Genomic DNA, 25,847 nt, shown 5'->3' on the forward strand with positions numbered 1-25,847 from the left:
TGTAACTCTCATCAGTTTAATTCTTAAAATTTCTACACTTTTGTCTGTTATCTGAGTTTAATGTCTGATTTTAACAAAAGCGTATTGTAGTATAGAAGGGTTACAACAAAAAAAGGTTTTTTTAAAAAAATTATGCTGAGTGAAATAAGTCACTCAGAGAAGGGCAGATATATGCTTCACTTATATGTGGATCTTGAGAAACTTAACAGAAGACTATGGGGAAGCGAAGGGGAAAAAAAAGATACAAACAGAGAGTGAGGGAGGCAAACCACAAGCGACTATTAAATACAAAGAACAAACTAAGGGTGGATGGGGGTGGGGAAGAGGGAAAATGGGTGATGGGCATTGAGGAGGGCACTTGTTGGGATGAGCACTGGGTGTTGTATGTAAGCCAATTTTACAATTATATTCAGAAAACAAAAAATAAAAAATAAAAATTACAATTTTACACTGGACCAAAAAAGTTCCATTCTCTAATTTTCTAGATTGTCATTTTAGTTACAGTAGACTTAAAGAACATTTCAGATATTAGATATTTTCCTCATACACCAGTAGTTTTCTTTAAGAATACCATGAACATTATTCAGAAACAAAATGTTATTAAGGAAAGTATCAGATAGTGTATAATGTCATATTATGGGCATAATCAATAGTTAGGGAAATGGATGAGAACAGATTAAACTAAAAGGGAAATCGATTAAATTTTAAGCCCTTAAAGATTTTATTTTAAAATGTGTCCTGTATAAAATAATATACCTTTTTAAATCTATACAACTGTAATATACAGTTAACAACACTTCTACAAACCAAAGAATTAGTCAATTGCAGCATTTCTTTTGTCTGAAGACAAAAAAAAAATTATTCAATTAATTCGGTTTTAAAAATCAGTTATGTTGAATTGTTCACTCCTGTGGACTAAACTATCTAGATCTTTTTCTTCTCAGCTAAAGCAACCACTGACTTTCCTCAGCTATAGGTATTAAAAACCATTTTGAAATGTATTTTTAACATGACTAATAGTTGTTTATATTGCCAAATACCTAAGAATCTCCATATAGCTGTATGATTGTTGCTATTCTTTAAAAAAAAAAAAAAGAAAAGTGATCTTATATTTCAAATCTGTTTGTATTAGTCAGGGTTCTCCAGAAAAACAGAACCAACAGGGAAGACAGAGACAGGGACAGAGACCAAGAGAGAGGGGAGGTTTTAAGAAATTGGCTTACACAACTGGGGTAGCTAGCAATTCTGAAATCTGTAGGACAAGCTGGCAGGGCAAGTAAGAGTTGCTGTTGCAGTCTTGAGCCTGAAGTCTGGGAAATTAGGCAGATTTCTATGTTGCAATCTAAAACCAGAATTCATTCTTTTGGAAATCTCAGTCTTTGCTCTAAAGGCCTTCAACTGATTGGATACAGCCCACTCGCATTATGGAGGGTAATCTGCTTTACTTAAAGCCAACTGATTGTAAAGTTAATCACATCTAAAAAATACCTTTATAAAAATAGCTAGACTAGTGTTTCACCAAACACTTGCCACCATAGTCTAACCACACTGGCACATAAAATTATCCATCACACTGCTATTTGACATCATGCGTTTGAAAATAAATTATCAAATAAAAAAATGAATTATCTTTTTAGTAAACTATTAAATGAATAATTATCTTTTTAGTAAACTATTGCTATTTGTTTAACTATTGCATTGTTAAGATTCAAATCCATAATTAATTAACTTGCAGTTTGAAATACACTAAAGGTAAACTGACACATACACATACACTTAACTATCTGTTGTATTATTATTATGTTGCCTTCATGGATTTTTTAAACGTTTATTTATTTTGAGAAAGAGAGAGAGTAAGCAGGGGAAGAGCAGAGAGAGAGAGAGGAAGAGAGAGAATCCCAAGCAGGCTCTGTGCTGACAGCACAGATCCCACGAACCATGAGATCATGGCCTAAGCCATTATCAAGAGTCAGGTGCTTAACCAACTGAGCCACCCAGGCACCCCCCTCATGGATTTTTTTAATTGAACTTTCTCATGAATAATTAAAACTATCCTCTGATTTTTAATATAATCACCTCCTTACTTCTGCAGATACCTTTTTCATCCAAAATCTTGTTTCCTTAAATCAGATTAACTTAAATTCTACAGAACACATAAAAAAATGAATTTTTATAGAATCATATTCACTGATTTTGAAGAAATATTTGTCAGAACATTAAGTTGGCTCTGCTATAGGAACTTGTAAGTAGTGTGATTTCTCAGAAAAGGGGGTCTCTATTTGCAGAGTTCTCTATCTACATTGAGGCTGGGTAAATGGAGTACACGGTGTCTTACTTAGTGGGGCTTTCCCTCATTGGCAAGAAGAAAAAATTCTCGGTCAAGGAATTGTTTCTTCTATTCCTTATGATCACAACCACAGACTCTTCATAGGGTATCTTGGGAGGCCTGACATCACAGCAGTTCTTTTACTCTGAGCAGGATCTTTTGTGACCTTAAATAACCCTCCTATTTCACTCAGTTGTAACTACAAGACAAACTCCTCTGGGTTTGGCCTTTTCAAATTACTGAAGGCAGTTAACTTAGGATTTAAACAGTGTATTTTTTTCTGGGGATCCTCTTGTTCTACTAGGCTATGTTTGATTTTAAACAAATTTGGCTAATCACTTAGAGGTAAAGTGATCACACTCATCAGTCTTAGTTGGGCCAGGTTGATTCCATCCTTACCCCTTGGAAACAATCATGAACAAATGGTTTAAACAGTAGTCTCTATAGTTTTTTGATTATGCATCCTTCTGAGGAAAAAAAAAAAAAAAAAAAAAAAAAAAAAAAAAATATATATATATATATATATATATATATATATATAGTAGAGTGGGAGTGGCCAACGGTCCTGGTTTGCATAAGACTAAGGAGTTCTCCAGGACAGAAAAACACACTAAACCCAGGGAATTCCCTAACAAACCAGGAAGTTGGCAATCCTAAACTTGAATCAAAGTAAAAATGTATTGGGGAGCCTGGGTGGCTCAGTTTGTGGAGCATCCAACTCTTGATCTCAGGGTCATGAGTGCAAGCTGCACATTGGGCATGGAGCCTACTTTAAAAAAAAAAGTATATATGTATCATTTAATTACATGCATCATATGTATTTTTATAATAAAGCAATATATATCTTAAAATACACAATAATTGAACCTGAAAAGGATGACATAATAATGAATTAAAAATTAATGCTAAAGAGGGGTGCCAGGGTGGCTCAGTCGGTTGAGCGACCAACTTCAGCTCAGTTCATGATCTCGCAGTTTGTGAGTTACAGTCCCATGTAGGCCTCTGTGCTGACAGCTAGGAGCTGGAGCCTGCTTCAGATTCTGTGTCTCCCTCTCTTCCTCGTGCTCTGTCTCTCTCTTGTCTCTCAAAAATGAATAAATGTTGGATCCTGGGAAGATGGCGGCATAGGAGGACCCTGGGCTCACCGCAGGCATCCTGCTGATCACTTAGATTCCACCTACACCTGCCTAAATAACCCAGAAAACCACCAGAGGATTAGCAGAACGGAGTCTCCAGAGCCAAGCGCAGATGAGAGGCCCACGGAAGAGGGTAGGAAGGGCGGAGAGGCGGTGCGCGCTACACTGACTGGCGGGAGGGAGCTGGGGTGGAGGGGCGGCCCGCCGGCCAAGCAGAGCCCCTGAGTCTGGCTTGCAAAAGCAGAGGGGTCGGATGGAGTGTGTTCCCACAGCAAGTGGGACTTGACATCTGGAAGGTTATAAGCTAACAGCTCTGCTCAGAGAACGGGAGGGCTGGAGGACAACGGGAGGGAGAGTTGTTGAGCCCCCAACGACAGAGCACAGCTTGGCAGAGAACAAAGGCGCTCGCCAGCGCCATCTCCCTCGCCCATCCCCCAGCCAAAATCCCAAAGGAAACCAGTTCCTGCCAGGGAACTTGCTTGCACCGCGCAAACACCCAACACTGTGCTTCTGCAGATCCATCCCTCCGGCGGGTCTGACTCCCTCCCGGTGCCACAGGGCCCCTCCCTAAGCGTATCTCCAAAGGAAAAGCGAGCTGAGTCTGCCCCTCCCGCCCCTGTGCACTCTGCCGATTCACCCCAGCTAATACGCCAGATCCCCAGCACCACAAGCCTGGCAGTGTGCAAGTAGCCCAGATGGGCCACACCACCCCACAGTGAATACCGCCCCTAGGAGAGGGGAAGAGAAGGCACACACCAGTCTGACTGTGGCCCCAGTGGTGGGCTGGGGGCAGACATCAGGTCTGACTGCGGCCTCCCCTACCAAGGCAAGTTATTCAAGACAGCACAGGGGAAGTGCCCTGCAATCCCGCACCACACCAGGGACTATCCAAAATGACGAAATGGAAGAATTCCCCTCAGAATCGTCCAGGAAATAACAACAGCTAATGAACTGATCAAAAATGATTTAAACAATATAACAGAAAGTGAATTTAGAATAATAGTCATAAAATTAATCACAGGGCTTGAAAACAGTATAAAGGACAGCAGAGAATCTCTTGCTACAGAGATCAAGGGACTAAGGAACAGCCAGGAGGAGCTAAAAAATGCTATCAATGAGCTGCAAAATAAAATGGAGACAACTACGGCTTGGATTGAAGAGGCAGAGGAGAGAATAGGTGAACTAGAAGATAAAATTATGGAAAAAGAAGAAGTTGAGAAAAAGAGAGATAAAAAAAACCCAGGAGTATGAGGGGAAAATTAGAGAACTAAGTGATGCACTAAAGAGAAATAATATATGCATAATTGGTATTCCAGAGGAGGAACAGAGAGGGAAAGGTGCTGAAGGTGTACTTGAAGAAATAATAGTTGAGAACTTCCTGGATCTGGGGAAGGAAAAAGGCATTGAAATCCAAGAGGCACAGAGAACTCCCTTCAGACGTAACTTGAATCGATCTTCTGCATGACATATCATAGTGAAACTGGCAAAATACAAGGATAAAGAGAAAATTCTGAAAGCAACTAGAGATAAACGTGCTGTAACATATAAAGGGAGACCTATAAGACTTGTGACCGATCTCTCTACTGAAACTTGGCATGCCAGAAAAGAATGGCAGGAGATCTTTAATGTGATGAACAGAAAAAAATATGCAGCCGAGAATCCTTTATCCAGCAAGTCTGTCGTTTAGAATAGAAGGAGAGATAAAGGTCTTCCCAAACAAACAAAAACTGAAGGAATTCGTCACCATTAAACCAGCCCTACAATAGATCCTAAGGGGGATCCTGTGAGACAAAGTACCAGAGACATCGCTACAAGCATGAAACCCATGGACATCACAATGACTCTAAACCCATATCTTTCTAGAATAACACTGAATGTAAATGGACTAAATGTGCCAACCAAAAGACATAGGGTATCAGAATGGATAAAAAAACAAGACCCATCTATTTGCTGTCTACAAGAGACTCATTTTAGACCTGAGGACACCTTTAGATTGAGAGTGAGGGCATGGAGAACTATTTATCATGCCACTGGAGGTCAAAAGAAAGCTGGAGTAGCCATATTTATATCAGACAAAGTAGACTTTCAATTAAAGGCTGTAACAAGAGATGAAGAAGGGCATTATATAATAATCACAGGGTCTATCCATCAGGAAGAGCTAACAATTATAAATGTCTATGCGCCAAGTACAGGAGCCCCCAAATATATAAAACAATTACTCACAAACATAAGCAACCTTATTGATAAGAATGTGGTCATTGCAGGGGACTTTAATACTCCACTTACAGAAATGGATAGATCATCTAGACACACAGTCAATAAAGAAACAAGGGCCCTGAATGATACATTGGATCAGATGGACTTGACAGATATATTTAGAACTCTGCATCCCAAAGCAACAGAATATACTTTCTTCTCGAGTGCACATGGAACATTCTCCAAGATAGATCACATTCTGGGTCATAAAACAGCCCTTCATAGTATACAAGAATTGAGATCATACCATGCATACTTTCAGACCACAATGCTATGAAGCTTGAAATCAACCACAGGAAAAAGTCTGGAAAACCTCCAAAAGCATGGAGGTTAAAGAACACCCTACTAAAGAATGAATGGGTAAACCAGGCAATTAGAGAAGAAATTTAAAAATATATGGAAACAAACGAAAATGAAAATACAACAATCCAAACGCTTTGGGATGCAGCGAAGGCAGTCCTGAGAGGAAAATACATTGCAATCCAGGCCTATCTCAAGAAATAAGAAAAATCCCAAATACAAAATCTAACAGCACACCTAAAGGAAATAGAAGCAGAACAGCAAAGACAGCCTAAATCCAGCAGAAGAAGAGAAATAATAAAGATCAGAGCAGAAATAAACAATATAGAATCTAAAAAAACTGTAGAGCAGATCAGCGAAACCAAGAGTTGGTTTTTTGAAAAAATAAACAAAATTGATAAACCTCTAGCCAGGCTCCTCAAAAAGAAAAGGGAGATGACCCAAATAGATAAAATCATGAATGAAAATGGAATTATTACAACCAATCCCTCAGAGATACAAGCAATTATCAGGGAATACTATGAAAAATTATATGCCAACACACTGGATAACCTGGAAGAAATGAACAAATTCCTAAACACCCACATGCTTCCAAAACTCAATCAGGAGGAAATAGAAAGCTTGAACAGACCCATAACCAGCGAAGAAATTGAATCAGTTATCAAAATATCCCAACAAATAGAGTCCAGGACCAGATGGCTTCCCAGGGGAGTTCTACCAGACATTTAAAGCAGAGATAATACCTATCCTTCTCAAGCTATTCCAAAAAATAGAAAGGGAAAGAAAACTTCCAGACTCATTCTATGAAGTCAGTATTACTTTGATTCCTAAACCAGAGACCCAGTAAAAAAAGAGAACTACAGGCCAATATCCCTGATGAATATGGATGCAAAAATTCTTAATAAGATACTAGCAAATCGAATTCAACAGCATATAAAAAGAATTATTCACCATGATCAAGTGGGATTCATTCCTGGGATGCAGGGCTGGTTCAACATTCGCAAATCGATCAATGTGATGCATCACATTAACAAAAAAAAAAGAGAAGAACCATATGATCCTGTCAATCGATGCAGAAAAGGCCTTTGACAAAATTCAGCAACCTTTCTTAATAAAAACCCTCGAGAATGTCGGGATAGAAGGAACATACTTAAAGATCATAAAAGCCATTTATGAAAAGCCCACAGCTAACATCATCCTCAATGGGGAAAAACTGAGAGCTTTTTTCCCTGAGATCAGGAACACGACAGGGATGTCCACTCTCACCGCTGCTGTTTAACATAGTGTTGGAAGTTCTAGCATCAGCAATCAGACAACAAAAGGAAATCAAAGGCATCAAAATTGGCAAAGATGAAGTCAAGCTTTCGCTTTTTGCAGATGACATGATATTATGCATGGAAAATCCGATAGACTCCACCAGAAGTCTGCTAGAACAGATACATGAATTTAGCAAAGTTGCAGGATACAAAATCAATGTACAGAAATCGGTTGCATTCTTATACACTAATAATGAAGCAACAGAAAGACAAATAAAGAAACTGATCCCATTCACAATTGCACCAAGAAGCATAAAATACCTAGGAATAAATCTAACCAAAGATGTAAAAGATCTGTATGCTGAAAACTATAGAAAGCTTATGAAGGAAATTGAAGAAGATATAAAGAAATGGAAAAACATTCCATGCTCATGGATTGGAAGAATAAATATTGTCAAAATGTCAATACTACCCAAAGCTATCCACACATTCAATGCAATCCCAATCAAAATTGCACCAGCATTCTTCTCAAAACTAGAACAAGCAATCCTAAAATTCATATGGAACCACAAAAGGCCCCGAACAGCCAAAGTAATTTTGAAGAAGAAGACCAAAGCAGGAGGCATCACAATCCCAGACTTTAGCCTCTACTACAAAGCTGTCATCATCAAGACAGCATGGTATTGGCACAAAAACAGACATATAGACCAATGGAATAGAATAGAAACCCCAGAACTAGACCCACAAACGTATGGCCAACTAATCTTTGACAAAGCAGGAAAGAACATCCAATGGAAAAAAGACAGTCTCTTTAACAAATGGTGCTGGGAGAACTGGACAGCAACATGCAGAAGGTTGAAACTAGACCACTTTCTCACACCATTCACAAAAATAAACTCAAAATGGATAAAGGACCTGAATGTGAAACAGGAAACCATGAAAACCCTAGAGGAGAAAGCAGGAAAAGACCTCTCTGACCTCAGCCGTAGCAATTTCTTACTTGACACATCCCCAAAGGCAAGGGAATTAAAAGCAAAAATGAACTACTGGGACCTTATGAAGATAAAAAGCTTCTGCACAGCAAAGGAAACAACCAACAAAACTAAAAGGCAACCAACGGAATGGGAAAAGATATTTGCAAATGACATATTGGACAAACGGCTAGTATCCAAAATCTATAAAGAGCTCACCAAACTCCACACCCGAAAAACAAATAACCCAGTGAAGAAATGGGCAGAAATCATGAATAGACACTTCTCTAAAGAAGACATCCAGATGGCCAACAGGCACATGAAAAGATGCTCAACGTCACTCCTCATCAGGGAAATACAAATCAAAACCACACTCAGATATCACCTCACGCCAGTCAGAGTGGCCAAAATGAACAAATCAGGAGACTATAGATGCTGGAGAGGATGTGGAGAAACAGGAACCCTCTTGCACTGTTGGTGGGAATGCAAACTGGTGCAGCCACTCTGGAAAACAGTGTGGAGGTTCCTCAGAAAATTAAAAATAGACCTACCCTATGACCCAGCAATAGCACTGATAGGAATTTACCCAAGGGATACAGGAGTACTGATGCATAGGGGCACTTGTACCCCAATGTTTATAGCAGCACTCTCAACAATAGCCAAATTATGGAAAGAGCCTAAATGTCCATCAACTGATGAATGGATAAAGAAATTGTGGTTTATATACACAATGGAGTACTACGTGCCAATGAGAAAGAATGAAATATGGCCCTTTGTAGCAACGTGGATGGAACTGGAGAGTGTGATGTTAACTGAAATAAGCCATACAGAGAAAGACAGATACCATATGTTTTCACTCTTATGTGGATCCTGAGAAACGTAACAGAAACCCATGGGGGAGGGGAAGGAAAAAAAAAAGAGGTTAGAGAGGGAGATAGCCAAAGCATAAGAGACTCTTAAAAACTGAGAACAAACTGAGGGTTGATGGGGGGTGGGAGGGAGGAGAGGGTGGGTGATGGGTATTGAGAAGGGCACCTTTTGGGATGAGCACTGGGTGTTGTATGGAAACCAATTTGACAATAAACTTCATATATTGGGAAAAAAATGAATAAATGTTAAAAAAAAATTTTTAATTAATGCTAAAGAGATGATTACGCCAGGAATATAATAATAATCAAACAACTGATACTGTTTGCTTGCTTGTATCTTTACAACTATAATCAGTCTACAGTTTCCTTTCAGCAAAACATATGACCATTTTGTAATGGCTAGCTTAGTTAAAACCAGGTAATATATTCTGTAATTAAATCTACCCAGGTTCATACATTGCAACAAAAGAAATAAACAAATCCCATAATCATCACTCCCTGTAGAATTTCCATTTCTCCTTAGGAAAGACATGCACCACTCTGCCAATACCCCCTGTCCAAAAAGCACCAGGAACTCACGTGGAGTTGTACATATTAGATTTGTTCCTTATAAAAATATTTTAATAAATATGTACTAAAAATGCATAACATGTCTGACACCATGCTGTTAAAAATTAATTTTAGTCCTTGTCAATGTAAATAAAAATGAGATAGTATTTATTAATATTAATTTAATAATAATAATACCTAGTAGTAAGTAATGTTTACAATGTGCCAAGCATTAAGTGCTTCACATATAACAATTACATAATCCTCTCAATAATCCTGTGAGGTAGATGCTATTTTCATTTCTTTGTTTTATGTTTCTTTATTTTGAGAAAGTGAGAGAGCATGAGAGGGGGAAGGGCAGAGACAGAGGGAGAAAGAGAATCCCAAGCAGGCTCATCATTGTGGACCCCAATGTGGGGCTCCATCCCACAAACCTTAAAACCATGACCTGAGCTGAAACCAAGAGTCGGACGCTTAACTGACTGAGCTACCCCGCTGCCCCAGTTTTCATTTCTTGAACTACTAGTAGATTTAAACATATTTTTTAACTGCATTCAGACTTACAAATATACTTTTTGAGAGTTATTAAGACAGCATGAGGAATGCTGTCCTTTGGTCAAGGATTCCTAGGAGTTATTGCATACATTTAACCACTCTAAATAAATATTGACCTCAAGAATACCAAAGTTATATAAATTTAGGAGTCAAAATTTAATGTAAATATTACCAGGTTTAAATTCAGTTTTATGGCTTTGACTTTTAGATAGAGGCAAACTGTATTTTGATTCCTGAGACCCAAACTCAACCTGGAATCTGGTTTTACACATCTTACCTACATGTGAAAATAATAGATGCTACATGAATATTTCCCCTAGAGTTTCCATTTTTTTGTTTTGTTTTGTTTTTGTCAAGTGCCTACTCATCTCCATCTATTTTTCCAATGGTGGTGTTCATTTTCTTAGGAATTTTAAGTGATTCTTAAATGGGCCTTAATGGCACATTGCTGATTTTAATCTTTTGACATTTATCTAGCAAATATCTTTCTCAGTTGTCCCCTATTTAGATTTTCATGAACTAAAGTCCATCTTTCCATTTCAAATGTTGAATTTTATTTATACCATCATTTTGGTTTTCTCTTATAACACTTCTCACACACCATTATCATAATTTGAATTTTTGGGTTATAGAAAAGATCAATCAAGTGAAGGTGACAGAAAAGTGAAAGAGCAAGAGTAAAGTAAAAACAGTGTCTTTCCAGTAACATCTTTACAGACAACAAAATAACACACATCATAGCTTTAGCCATACTGCATGATCATTCTCCTTAGGTGTACATAAAAATGTATGTTTAAACTTGCTAGTTCTTATCAAAATCCGAGTACAGAATTAGAGCATTATTTCCCTAAAATTTCAAGCACACTGTACAGAAAGTGAAAACTTAAGTCCAAAGTCATCTGAGATAAGCTTAAAGTCTATATCCTAAAATTGCTCATATTTTTCAAGTAAAGGCATTATCTCTGTTAGACACAACTGAAAAATAAATGGGTACTCAAAAAGAACATCTGCAGCAGAATTTTAGTAAAATCTTAGTGGTAATTTATTTTTCACATTGCTTGGAAAGAAACAGATGATTCTGTCAGCATCCTCTAACAATTCCAGTGCCTTCAAGAAATTTAATGTGTTAAATTATATCACCACTTTCAAAATTAAGAAAGTTAAAACGTCTTTGAGGGCTCGATTAATAGGCCAAAATTTCAAAGTTCAAAAAATCACAAACTGTAAGAACTGAAAAGAAAACACATCTTTTGGTACTGTTGAGGAAGATTTCCTTTCCTATTCATGGTCCTTCTAGCCAGACTCAGAATCAAAATGATATGAAACAGATTAACAGGTGAAAATCAAACTTAATTATGTATGTATGGGGTATCCAAACAGACATAGGAATTCCAAAGACAGTCAGGCAAAATGAGATATGTATGTCATTCTGAACTAAGAAGAAATAGAGATCTGGGATCTCAAAGAGAAGGAATGCGATTCACAGGAAAAGGGAAAAGAGTAAATGCTTGATAAATGTTTGCTGGGCCTTTCAGAAACAATGGGACATAGAGGACTTTGATCAAAGAGGCCCTGCTTGGGACACCTGGATGGCTCAGTTGGTTGGGCGTCCAACTTCGGCTCAGGTCATGATCTCACGGTCCCGTCCGTGAGTTCCAGCCCTGCGTCGGGCTCTGTGCTGACAGCTCAGAGCCTGGAGCCTGCTTCAGATTCTGTGTCTCCCTCTCTCCCTGCACCTCCCCCACTCAAACTTTGTCTCTCTCTCTCTCTCTCTCTCTCTCAAAAATAAATAAACATTAAAAAAATTCTAAAAACAAAAAAAACAGGCCCTGTCTACCATACCTAGTTCACAGTATAATGTAGTAATCTATGGTGATAACTCTTCCTAGAGAAGGTCCTCCATCTAAATTCTCTTTAGGGAGTTGTTGGGGGGGGGGGGGGAAGGGGTAAACAGCTTTTCCTGAATCTACTGGGTTTTGATTGCTTTTTAATTCACAGTAGTCTTCATGCCAAGTGGCCCATCTTGGGGCAGTGTGCCCTTGGCCCCTACAGTACTGATATACTGTAATCACAATCTGTGATTTTAATACATAGAATGTTAAACAATGATTAAATAATCCTCAAATATTACATGCCACCTGAAAATATGAAAAATAATTCTGAAATTATTCTGAATAATAATTTCTGAAAAAATGTATTTAGTATGTAATGCATTTAAAATACTTCTTATAGAAGAGTAAATAAAAAATAAAAAAAGAAGACTAAATAAAAAATAAATAAATAAAAAATAAAAAAATAAAACACTTCTTATATAAAATACATGATGTGGACCAATTCATTCACATATCTGAAAGACTGAATATTTGCAGAACATCCTCCTGAAACCCAACTTCTTTCTACACAAACTAAACTAGATGCCTTCCTGTGCCCTTCCTCTGTACTTCCATTTGAGTCACTTGGGTCTGAAAACTAGCTCTACTATTTACTGGCTGGGGAACTTTAGACAAATTACTTGACCTCTTTTTCTGAGTTTTTCCATCTGTAAAACAGAGATAATAATAGCGTCAGTTTCTTAAGGCTTTTATGATTTAAACGAGTTGATATTCTCCAAGCTTTTAAAATAGCGCTAGATATTTCTGAAAACAGTAGTGACAATTATACAACACTGTGAATGTAAGTGCCACTGAATTTTACACTAAAAATGGTTAAAATGGTAAAGATTATGTTAATGTCTACTTTATCACAATAAAAAATACAAAAATAAAATAAAATAATGCCTGACACATAGAAAGGAGTTTTTGAAATGAACTAAAAATAGAATTTACTACTCTGCATTATAATTATTTGATGACTTGTCTGTATCACCTTTAACTAAAACTTCATGTGGATAGATGACATATTTGGCTTGTTCAGCATTTGTAGCTCTAATACCTATCGGGGACTCAGACACCATAGGAGGTCCTAAAGAAATACTTACTACTGAGTGTGGTGTCCAGCTCAATAGAATGGGTTACCTAAGAGACAGTGACTTCCTCGTTAGTGTAATTATTTAAGCAGAGGTATAATGATCACCTACTAATGATGTGTCAAAGCACATGTCCAATACATGGGATGAGTATAAGTGTCTAAAATTTCTTCCTAATTTAAGATTGCATTATGTATCTTGTGCTTTAATACAGCAATTTTCGTAAACAGTACCAACACAATAAAGGAATTCCATCTTTTACTACTGGCCACCTTCACCCCTAAAATAGGCTCTGGTCGTATGAAAATACTATTAGCCTTTCTAGACCTCCTAGTATATTTACATGCTTTTTGCTTTTGTTCAGAATGTGCTCTGTCACCTGTATGCTTCACCTTCTTGATGTCACATTCTCTAAAAAGGATTCCATGGTCTTCAAAAAGGGTGTTAGTTGTCCCATACATGCTGCATTAGCATTTTGGTTTTGTGTTTATCACATGATATAAGAGTTACCACTTTGCTAGTTCTCTTCAACTGCAGGCTATTTGGAGGCAGAGTCTGGGTCTTTTTCAACTATTTAACACATTGCCTGGTACTAAATATTTATTAAAAGCATAATGGCATGAATGAAACCATCTTGTGAGGTCTGCTGCTTTCAATTGTGTACATCATAATTTTTTAAAGCACACTTTTTTTAGATATTTTTTCACCAACCAGTCAAATGCTTTCTTTGTGGCAAAATTCTATCCCATGTGGGCGATTTCAAATATCACCCTTTGATGCTATTGAACACCATATGTTACATGCAAATGTGTACCCCAAAACAAACACGTGCTTTTATCTTGTGCCTAGAACTTACATTCTTCAAAGCAAATTTTCTTGAGCAAAATGTTTGGAGGTGAAGGGACACGGCCAAAATCTGCTAAGACACTAACCATTCTGTCTGAAAGAAAGAAATGAAAACAAGAAATGAGTTCTTACCTACTACTGTGAACAAGACGATTTGCCAGAGATGATGAATACTGATATTCCAAGCTGTCAATACAGTGTGAGTGAGGAGAAATGAAAGTACTTTAACCTTATGAGAATTTGATGATTCCTAGTCTATGCCCTAAAAGCTGAGCTTTCCACTTTTCCATATAATGTGGTTCCCACAAAAGATTATTAAAACACAGAGAGAGGGGGGCACTTGGGTGGCTCGGTGGGTTAAACGCCTGACTCCAGTTCTGCTCAGGTCATGATGTCCATTTGTGAGTTCAAGCCCCATGGGGCTCCCTGCTGACTGCACATTGATGGCTTGGGATTCTCTCTCTCTCTCCCCTCTCTGTAAGAGCCCCTACCCCACGAGCACTCTCTCTCTCCCAAAATAAATTTTTGAAAAGAAAAAAAAAAAAAAAAAAAAACACGGAGAGAAAATCTCAATGAGGAAGTCCACCTTAAAGAGGAAATACTTTTGTCCAAGAGGAAAATAAAGGGCGCGTCCTGCACTACACTTCCAACTCCACAGACAAGAATGGAAGAAAAAGATTAACTGCATTTTCATCTGTATCACAGACGAAAGCTCATTTCCCCTTGCATAATTAGAAGGTTCCTCCGACGTGTTCATTATTCAGCAATTGCCAATCGGTATGCAGACGGCTCATTAATAAACGATGACACATCATCTGGTGTCAGAAATCAACTCTGGATAATATTCAGCCACATCAGTTTCCTGAAAAGCCTGCATTCATTTAACTCAAGACTCTTCGGTTAGTTCAGCAGACAGCTCTGACGAGCTTCTCCACCCCGCACCTCTTCCGTCCCCACTTCTCCCTCGGCTCCCAAAAGAGGCGGACCCGCCTGCCCGCGCGCCCACGTAGACTGGCTGGGCACCCGGGCGGGCCGGCGCGTGCGCACTGGCCTGTCTGCGGCGGGCGGACAATGGACGCCCCTAGGACCTTAGCGCCCGAGCGGTCCGCCCAATCGCTTCCTCGGATAGGAGGGGTTCTTTTGAAGCTGTGGCTGTGTGAACTCTGGGTACTGCTGCCGGATTCCGGTGTGAACACGAAACTTTTGCCTCACGAAGAGGAAGTACATTTTATCAATGAGTACGTGAACCTCCACAATGAGCTCCGGGGCAACGTCTCCCCCGGAGGGTCTAACTTGCGCTTCATGGTGAGGCTCTAAGGCGGTTGTCCGAACCGCCCACAACCTCCTTGTCACGACGCCACTGCTGGGCCTCGGAAACCCGGGCCACTGCTTCACTGAGGCTTACGGATGGCGGGGAACTGCACGTCACTGTGGGTTTAAAATACGCTTGAAGTGATTACACTCAAGAAATAGAAACCACTGTGTGACACACAGTTATTACCAAGATTTTGCAGGGAGCTGGGATCTGTAGAGGCACTCACCTAAGGGGATGTCTCAGTCGCCTCGTCCTAGTCCTGGCCCTAATTTTGCCTTCCCTGAACAATGTTATTCTTGCTTCTTTCCCTCTCCTATTTCTATTTTACATCTCATCAACTGCTTCTCTTGCCTCCCGTCTTCGTGATTGTCATTAGAAATGGCTGCAAAATTTATTGGGTAAATATTCTTTGACCAGGCAATTAGGAGCTTCCAACATATATTATAAATGATATCACAAGGACTGTTTCTCTAGACATAAGTCTTTTCTTCCTTCTGGGTTAGTTCCTTAGACAAATTCGAGAAAGGGGATAAATAGATGAAGGATATGATATTTTTATTTATATGATATATACCAATTGCTATTCTAAAGGACTGCGCCAAATTAAGTAAATACCAGCAATGTGTTATAACTTATTTGCACACGGTCATGGGAAGCAATGACCGAAATGCTTACAAACTTCAAGTTGAGAGTTAGACTTACTGGATTCAAATCCAGGCTCCACAATTTACTGGCAATAAGTAGCTGTAAGTCAACTACTTAATTTTTTTTCTTTTGTTTTACTTCTTTTGTGAATTAGAGACAGTAATAATAATACATCACTCGTGGAATTATTGTGAAAATTAAGTGAAATAATACTTAAAACATTTAGAATAGTGACTGGTATGTAGTAAGCTTGTGATGTGTAAACAGTATGCAAAATAAGACAGGAGGAGGATAGTCCTTGGAGCATTGTTTGCAAATGGAAAACTAAAGGGCCATTAATAGTGGAATGGTAACATTTATTATATGCTATCCATACTACAGAATAGAATGTAGAGTTTGTAAAACAGGTGGATCAAACTATGCTAAAATGGAAAAATCTAAAAGAAAACTGCCAAGTTTCAGGCCAGTTATATTGTGTATAGTATGATTACAATAGTGCAAAGAAAGAAAATCGCACAATACCTACCTGAAACATCCACACTTGTATCTTATATTTGAATATGTTTGTACGTGTATGTATATAGACATAGAGAAATGTATGCATAAGCAATTTTTTTAACAACTGTTACCTTTGGGGAGGAATGTTGGGGGTGGGAAGTATTCTAAAGGCATGATTTATTTTCTATATTTTCTATATTTATGTATAATCTATGAAATTAAGAAAACTCTAAGGAAATCTTAGTATTGGTTTTCAGAAATGTTTATTTTCAGATATACTATAACATGTGTACAAAGCATTTTGATTTTACAACTATTTTGCTGATTTATCTATGGGTGCTGTTTTTGTTCTTGTCCTTAATCAAACGCTGAATTTAATGAGTCTCTAAATAATGATAAAATTACACATTTCTGCATATTTCCAGGGGTAGCCAGGAAACAGTATCTTGTGATATTTTCTTACATTTCTGGGACTATCCATAAAACTTTACATTTGCCTCTTTTATAATATTTACCAAGTACCACTATGTGTTAAAATCTTATCTATAAAATATAGAAGAGAAAATTTATGCCAGACTTTGTATTTTCTTTCTCACATTACAATAGTTTGCATATACTCAGTATTCAATAAATAGTTCTTAGATAAATATTTTAAATTATTGTATTACTATGCATAAAAGGAATGAGATTAAAAGTATATATTCTGAATAGACTACATGTAAGAGTATTATAACCATTTGCATCATCTTAAAATCTGATTTTTTAATTACAAATATATGGGTAGTCCTTTCCCTCAAGAAATAGTTATTTCATTTATGATTAACTCAAAAGCATTTTCCCCCATAGAAATTCCACAAACCAGACCCATAAGCACAAAGTTAGTATTGTATTCTTAAATCTAATATGAGAACTCTAGGAAAATAATTTAGAGAACAACAACAACAAAAAATGCTCATTATTATTTTGTTTTCTTTGATTTTTGCATTTTTTTTTAGACTTGGGATGTAGCTTTGTCACGGACTGCTAGAGCATGGGGGAAAAAATGTTTGCGTGAGCATAATCCTCATTTAGAAGAACTAAACATGGCCCATCCTAAATTTAATGGTATTGGTGAAAATATGTGGATTGGCCCCGAAAATGAATTTACCGCAAGTATTGCTATCAGAAGTTGGTATGAAGAGAAGAAAAGGTACCATATTGAAAATGACAGTTGCTCTAGTGACTGTTCTAATTATAAACAGGTATCTAATTTTTATATTAATTCAATAGACTCCTTAATTGCTTTACCACTAAGTTTTTATTATTTTTAATTTTATAAATTAACCCAAATGGTAAGTTACTTCTAATAGAATCGAAATTCTAATCATTCCTAGATCTTCAAAATGTCTATAATTCCATCTATTACATGAACCATACAGTTAAAACATTTCTTTAAATGTGGTAAATCTCATCTCCATACCCAAAAATGAAAGGTACTTTTCTAAAAGCAATACGTACTGGAAAAGGATGAAACAGGAAATAAAAATTATTTTTAAATTATTGCCTATAAACATAAGTAAAAGACTTGATTATTTTGCACAGATCAGTATACATACTGCTGTATAACTGATTGATTAAAGCATGTTAAGTACAAATTAATAGCATTATTTTCCTGTCTCCTGTCTAACAATCCACATTTACATTTTATGCTCCAAGAATACTAAACTACTTGTTATTTCCTCTACACTTATTATTTTGCATATCACATTATTTATAATCATCTTTTTATATATGATGCTACACTAAGTACAGAGACCTTGTCTTATCCACATGTCATGGACAAGATGTTTCAACACGACAACAATATAACATTATTTTGGTCTTCTATAAATATTTGTACCAGGAATCAAGAAATTATTAGATGAACTTCCAAGCTGATTTAAGAGATTATTATTTTTTAATCAGTAAAATCTGATGTCATGTTTTATGCAGAACTTAAAATCTTATGACTTTAAGACATGTTGAACTCATGTCTTTATGTTCCATCAAATGAATCATGTTTTAAAAGATGTTTGACTGTTCTTTCTTCTTCTAGAAAGTTATAGTGGTTCTCCATTGTCTTACTCATATCAAAGCCAGACTCCTTAATATGATTTTAATAATCCCAGTAAATTAATCATGTCTACTCCATGATCTACTTCTCTGTTATATTTTACTCTTTATTTCTGGTATCATAGACATTTTTGTTTCTTGTATCTTACCTACTTAACTCCATTTCAAATGGTGCAGACATTCTATTCTCTATTCTTTTAATGTATCACTATTTCTTTAAGAATCACACTTTTAAAACCACTAAGACTGGGGATAAAAAGGAAAGGAAACCAGAAACTGTTTCTTCCACAGAGGTTAACGAGACCAAACGCTTTCTTGTTATGTGGAAGTTGTGTGGAAGTATTAGAAATACTAAAGTCATACAGAGAATTTCTGGAACATCTTTAATCGTTCTCATATTGTCATTCCAATTCAAGACCTTTTTTTCCTTTTATAGAAACCTGCTCTTTTATTCATTTGTTTTAAATTGCAGGCCCAGACTCTATTTTATTTCATAATGGAATTTCCTCAACAAAAGAATAGAGAAATGCTGACTGCATTCAGTTACTCTCTACTTTTGTATAGCTTTTCCTTTCCTTCTTTAATCTTGATGTTTGTTTTTTTTCCTTTCTATGCACAACTTCCAGTCTTCCAAAACGTTTTCTCCTCCTTTTCCCTCTTCCTATCTGCCATAACCTAGAACTCTCAGATTCAACAGGAGTTTGAAAATTGATTCAGCATGTGTGCCTTCCTTTGACTCTAAACCATTCTGGATCAGTGTTTCTCAAACTCTTTATCCTAAGTTTACAGTGGTAGAACCTATTAAAGGTTTCTCCAAGTACAGTTTGGGAAATGCTTCCCTAAATCTGTGATAATTCTCTACCTGCATCCCAACTATCAACAATAGCCAAAGTATGGAAAAAGCCCAAATGTCCATTGACTGATGAATGGCTAAAGAAGATATGGCATATACATACAATGGAATATTACTCGGTGATTAAAAAGAATGAAATTTTGCCATTTGCAACAACATGGATGGAATTAGAGTATATTATGATAAGCAAAATAAATCAGTCAGTGAAAGATAAATATCATATGATTTCCCTCATATGTGGAATTTAAGAAACAAAACAGATGAACATAGGGGAAGGGAAGCAAAAATAAGATAAAAACAGAGAGGGAGGCAAACCATCAGAGACTCAAATATAGAGAACAAACTGAGGGTTGCTAGTGGGATAATGGGTGGGGGATGGGCTAAATGGGTGATGGGCATTAAGGAGGGCACTTGTTGGGATAAGCACTGGGTGTTATATGTAAGTGATGAATCACTAAATTCTATTCCTGAAATCATTATTACATTGTATGTTAACTAACTTGGATTTAAATTAAAAAAAAATTTCTACCTGCATCCAAATGAAGAATAGTTCATATTCCTTAAAATGCTTGGTTAAAGGTTCTTTGTAAATTGAATATATTATTGTTTATAATGTGGCAGAGTAAATGTTTAGAATCAAATTTTGTTTTCTTTGAAATCTTTATTTTAGCTTGTTTGGAACACATCTTACAAAGTTGGTTGTGCTGTTACTAAGTGTGCAAGAGTTGAAAATATTAGATATGCAGCAGTTTTCATTTGCAACTATGCGCCAGGGTAAGTTACTTTAAATTTTAAAAAGAATATTAAACTGGTAATTTTTCAAGGTTAGGTTTTCCTAACTTTCAATATATTCTTCTAAATGTCTTTGTAAACTGTAAAATAATTAAATATAAGATATTGAAGATTTATATTGAAATATTTTCAATTCTATAATGAAATAAGTAATATTTGGGCATATCGATTTAATGTATAAATTAGCCAAGTATTACTTACTAAAAAAATTTAACGTTAGTATTATTTCACAATATCTAGTCTAATGAGCATAGGATTTAAATTATTTTCCAAAATAGTTTATTCCCATATTTGTAATAAAAGTCAAAGGAAAATAAGGTTAGATGTGTATAAATCTAGATTGTGTATAATCTAGATTGTGTATACAATAAATGTATATTGTAAGAGTTGTTTCAGGAGTGCATCAGTTTTGTAACTGAAAGACACTTTTAATTGACCATCCTTTGCAAGTTGTATTATTATTTGAGGCTAGTCTCCTTCATATAAAAAAAATCATAATATCTCAAAGATGCAAGAGTACTTTAAAAGTCTCCTAGTAAATCTATCCATATGAAACTTGAATTCTTTCCACTGACTTACCATGTCATTATTTATCCCACACTTGAATACCTTCCTAAGACAAGAAATAACTACCTTCAAAAATAGCCTTCATCTCTGGAGAGCTTTGTTGGAAATTCTGAAATTTTCTTATAGGTCAAGATGATACTATAAGTAGTATTATTAAAATATCTAACTGAGAAAATATCCTAATCAATAGGTCAAGAAAACAGTAAAATTAGCTATAAGCTAGGATTGAGAAAGAATTTCTGCCAAATAAAATGCTCTGGGACTAAACCAAAAAGAAAAACAAAACAAAACAAACAAACATTGATTACTGATTACTGATTGTATTCCTCTGGATAGGGAAAATAACAGAAGTATGATATAAATCAAATTAGATTCAGAAAGTCCCTTCCTGAGAGGAGTTTTACTGACTTTGAACACAGTCATGCAAAACAAGTTCAGGATGTAGAGTCGTTACAAAACCTTTTAGGCTCCCTTTCATTTCTACAGACTGAAAGCATTAGGATGATGTCTATTACATGGAGAAACTTTTGAAAGTTAACTACTCATTGGTATTGAAAATTCAGAGAATTGGGTACTGACATGAGGGAAGAAAGAGATTCCTTTGGGGCACTAGTCTTCATTTATGCGCTCAGCAACTCTGTACAAGGCTCTGATCTATCTACCAACAAGACCAAAAAAGGCTGACCATATTTAGTTTTTAGTCTTGGAAGGAAGACAAACAATAAATAAGTAAACACATAAATAGATAATATTTAATTAGATAATAAAATATGCCATAAAACATAAAGCAAGATAAGCAGATAGGGAATAACCAGTATGGAATACAGATAGGGTAGTTGCAAGAGAAAGTAGCATTTGGTCTAAAGATGACTAAAGAATATTTCAGATAGAAGTAAGAGCATGCACAGAGTCTCTGAGCTGGGAAAGATTTAGCATGTTTCAGAAATGAATAACTGCTTAGAAGTAGGAGTTGAGGTAGAAAGTTAGGTGACAGCTATACCAAATAGTATACCATAAGCCATGTTAAAGATTTTGGAATTTATTCTAAGTAATGGCTAAGCCATTGGAAAGTCTTAAGCACGTGAGTGACATTATCTTATCTATGTTTTGAAAAGAACACTTAAAAAATTATCCTTGCTGTTGTGTTAAGCATTGAGTATAGGGAAATATGAGTTCAAAGAGGAAAGCAGGTGCCTGGGTGGTTCAGTCCGTTAAGTGTCCAACTTCAGCTCAGGTCATGATCTCACAGTTTGTGAGTTCAAGCAAGCACGGAGCCTGCTTCGGGTCCTCTGTCCCCTTCTCTCTCCGCCCCTCCCCCACTTGTGCTTTCTCTCTCAAAAATAAACATTAAAAAAAAAAAGATTGTTTCTATATGACAGGCTATAGACTATGATTGGTTCTTTTCTTTTTAAGTAAGTTCTACACCCAGTGTGGGGCTTAGGCGCACGCTCTATTGACTGAGGTAGTCAGGTGCCTCTAGACTATGGTATTAGGGTTTTAGCATGTACATTGATTTTCTATTGTTGCATAATAAATTAGTACAAATGTAGTGACTTAAAACAGCACCCATTTTTTATCAAACAGTTCTATAGACTGTAAGTTCACGCACAGTGTGGCTGGATTCTCTGCTCAGGGTCTCAAAGACCAAAATCAAGAACTTGGCTGAGTTCTCATCTCTAAAGCTCTAGGGAAGAATCTACTTCAAGCACATTCCAGTTGTTAGCAGAATTCAGTTCAATGTGGTTGTAGGACTTGGACCCCATTTACTTCCTGGCTTTCAGCCAGAGGTTGCTCTCAGCTTCTAGAGGCTGCCCACATTTCTTAACACAAAGCTCCCACCATCTTCAAGTCAGCAAAACCTTCCCATTGTTCAAATCTCTGACTTTTCTTCTGTGACCAGCCAAAGAACACTCTCTGCTTTTAAAGTGCCCAAATGATTGAGTCAGGCACACCTGGATAATTTTCCTATTTTAAGGTCAGTTGTGCCATATAACATAAATTATTAATAATGGAAGTAAAGTTTATCATATTCACTGTCCTGGGAATTATGCAAGGCTTGTACACCAATGGTAAGGGGTCTCTTGGTCCATCTTAGAATTTTACCTACCATAGCATGGAAATTGAGAGGAAAGGTTAGTTTCTGGATATATTATGAAGGCGGAACTAATAATACCAGTTGATGGATTTGACTTTGGGGATAAATGGGATACAAAAATCTAAAATGATACCTGTGTCTTTAGTTTGAACAGCTGGATGAATAATGATGCCATTAACTCAGATAGGCAAGAACAGGAAATGTGTTTTATGTTTGGACATATTAGGTAGAAATACAAATGTGGGAAATGAAATGAATCATGAGAAGTAAAAAGTTCTATGAAGGACTGGGATAGAATTCAAGTAGAGGCAACTACTGGTATAAAGGCCCTGAGGTAGAAATAAGTTACAGTCTTGAATGAGATCACCTTATGAGAGAGTGAGTATGGAAACTTAATTTAAGGATGAACTCCTAGAGCACTGCAGTATTTCAACTTTAGGCAAAGGAGATAGTGAAGTAGAATGAAGAGAGGCTAACAAGATAAGTGGGAAACCAAAACAGTGCTGGTAAGCGTACTTGGAAGCCAAGTGAAGAACAGGAGTCAATATGACCAAAGTGGTTAACTGTATGAGATGCCTCTGAAAAAATGAAAAGCATGAGGAAGGAAAGATGACAGTTTCATTTGACAAGATGAAGATATTTGGGGACCTTAATAACAGTGGTCAATGCAGGGGTATTCCATAACTCCAGTGGTAAGATGAAGCTACATGGTAGGATTACTCTTCTTTCCACTCACTGGCTGGTAGGCTTCTTTGTCTTGAAATTTCTACCAACCATTTTTCTGTTGATACAAATATTGGCAAGTTTGCCCTGTGAAGGATCTAGGTTAGAACATATATTAGTAAACTCAGTTCAAGTTTTATTTGATATGTACTCAAAATAGGCAGTCATAGCTGTCTTTCTTAAGAATAGTTGGTAGAAAAATCAATCCATCATAGTATTAGGAAATACTGAGTAAAAATGAATATAAGAGAGCCGAACTGAAAATTGAAACATATAGTGGGCTGAATGGTGGATCCCCAAAAGGTAGATCCAGGTCCTAATTCACAGAATTGTCACTATTAACTTACATGGCCAGAGTGAGTATTGTCTTATCTGGCAAAAGATGTGATCAAGATAAGAATCTTGAAAGGAGGAGCTTATCCTAGAATATTCAAGTGGCCCTAAATGCAATCACATATATTCACGTAAGAGAGAGGGAAAGCCAGATTCAGCGCTAGATACATGGAAGGAGAAGAAGCAAAGGGATCATGAAGAAGAGGTTCGAGTGACATATCCATAAACCAAGGAACTTCTGGAGCCATCAGACGCTGGAAGAGTCAAGGAAATCTCCCCATGAACCTTTGGAGGGAGCGCAGTCCTACCAACACCTTGGTTTTGGACTTCAGGCCTCCAGAACTATGAGAATAAATTTCTGTTGTTTTAAACACCCAGTTTATACTAATCTGTTAACATAGTCACAAGAAACTAATACAGAATGGAAGAATAAAACAGATTTGGCCATAGAGAAAATATAAATCAATGACAACCTTGAAATGTTCTCTCAGAACACAAAGATGAAGAATAAAAGTCAAAATATATATTAAAAAAGAAAGGAAATATATAGGGCAGATAAATCTATATATTGGTGCTCCTAAAGAACAGAGAAGAATAACTGGAATGTATATAATCACCAAAAAATAAAATAAAATGTTCCTAATCTATAAAAATACTCATATAGGGGTGCTTGGGTGGCTCAGCCAGTTAAGCCTCTGACTCTTGGGGCACCTGGGTTGTTCAGTAGGTTGAGCATCCAACTTCAGCTCAGGTCATGATTTCATGGCTCATGAGTTCAAGCTCCACATGGGGCTCTATGCTGACAGCTCAGAGCCTGGAGCCTGCTTTGCATTCTGTGTGTTTCTCTCTCTGCCCCTCCCAACTTGTACTGTCTCTCTCTCAGAATAAATAAATAAACTTAAAAAAAAAACTCATAAGGTATTAGAAAAAGTGAGCTGAAACAATATTTACACATACCATTTTCTAGTAATTATTCTTCAGTTTCAAAGATAAGACTCATATAAATATTTCTAAATAAAATAAAACAAAGTAAAAACTTTAAAATATTAATTAGATTAGCCTTGAACTCAGATATTAGAGGGTACAAAGATGACACTGATAATTTAAGCTTAAGTGATAGGTAATTTTATTAACTAGTCTAGGAAAAGATGTAGTGTGGAGAAAAAGGATTTGTTTATTTTTGGACATGTTGCATCTGTAGGTGACTGCAGCATCTCTTATTTAATTAAACATACACTTGTAGTAGATGCACCAAACACTGACTTAGGCAAGAGAATTCCATATTTCTTACATGGTGTTTATCCTAAAAACACTTATTCTCTGTTGGGAAGGGAATATGTAAAAGGCGGGGGGGGGGGGGAGCAATATTAGCCAAATACATGCACATATTTATATTTTAAATAGAAAGGAGTTGTAAAAATAGGTATGAAATCATAGAAACAATTAGCCTGAATACAGATTTAGAAGCAGTCAGCTTTGGTGCATAGATGATGTATATTAGAGGGGAAAAGAGGTCAATAGGGGAGGTTAGAGATCTGGGCTTGAGGAAAATGACTTGAATCTAATGCTACAAGAGGTAAATGATAGTGTCCAAAAGTATTCAGTGCAGAAAATTTTCCTTATTTAATAGGTAAGGAAATAGAGTCAGGCAGGTCATGCCATTTTCTTTATTTCATAAACAGCTAGAATATATTTTTCCCAGCCTCCCTAGAAATTTGGTGGGACCACGTGACTGAGCTCTGGCCACTTTCAGACTTAGCCTTTAAATTTTTCCTACATGATCCTTCCCACTCTTGAACTTCTGTCATCTGCTCTGGTAGAAGATTCAGTTGTTCTAGAGGGTGGCAGAGCCACAGGATGAAGTACATGAACCAGTGCCCCAGAGGAAAGCTCTCTTTTACCACTG

At 36.7% G+C, this 25,847-nt stretch overlaps 1 protein-coding gene across 2 annotated transcripts in view; it reads left to right on the forward strand.

Annotated features, from left to right (window-relative positions):
- The first annotated feature begins 14,423 nt into the window (after positions 1 to 14,423).
- The window catches only part of GLIPR1L2 (GLIPR1 like 2), a 31,234-nt gene continuing 19,810 nt past the window's right edge, over positions 14,424 to 25,847 (forward strand). The window contains exons 1-3 of one of the 2 annotated variants that reach the window (XM_060656948.3): positions 14,424 to 15,334; positions 17,483 to 17,728; positions 20,102 to 20,205. In XM_060656948.3, the coding sequence (XP_060512931.2) occupies positions 15,101 to 15,334; positions 17,483 to 17,728; positions 20,102 to 20,205 (584 nt within the window). In that variant the 5' untranslated portion in view covers positions 14,424 to 15,100. The other variant, XM_060656949.2, reaches the window with a different exon arrangement.

Source organism: Panthera onca, chromosome B4, assembly GCF_046562875.1.
Source record: "Panthera onca isolate mPanOnc1 chromosome B4, mPanOnc1 haplotype 2, whole genome shotgun sequence".
In the NCBI taxonomy this organism is placed as follows: Eukaryota; Metazoa; Chordata; class Mammalia; order Carnivora; family Felidae; genus Panthera; species Panthera onca.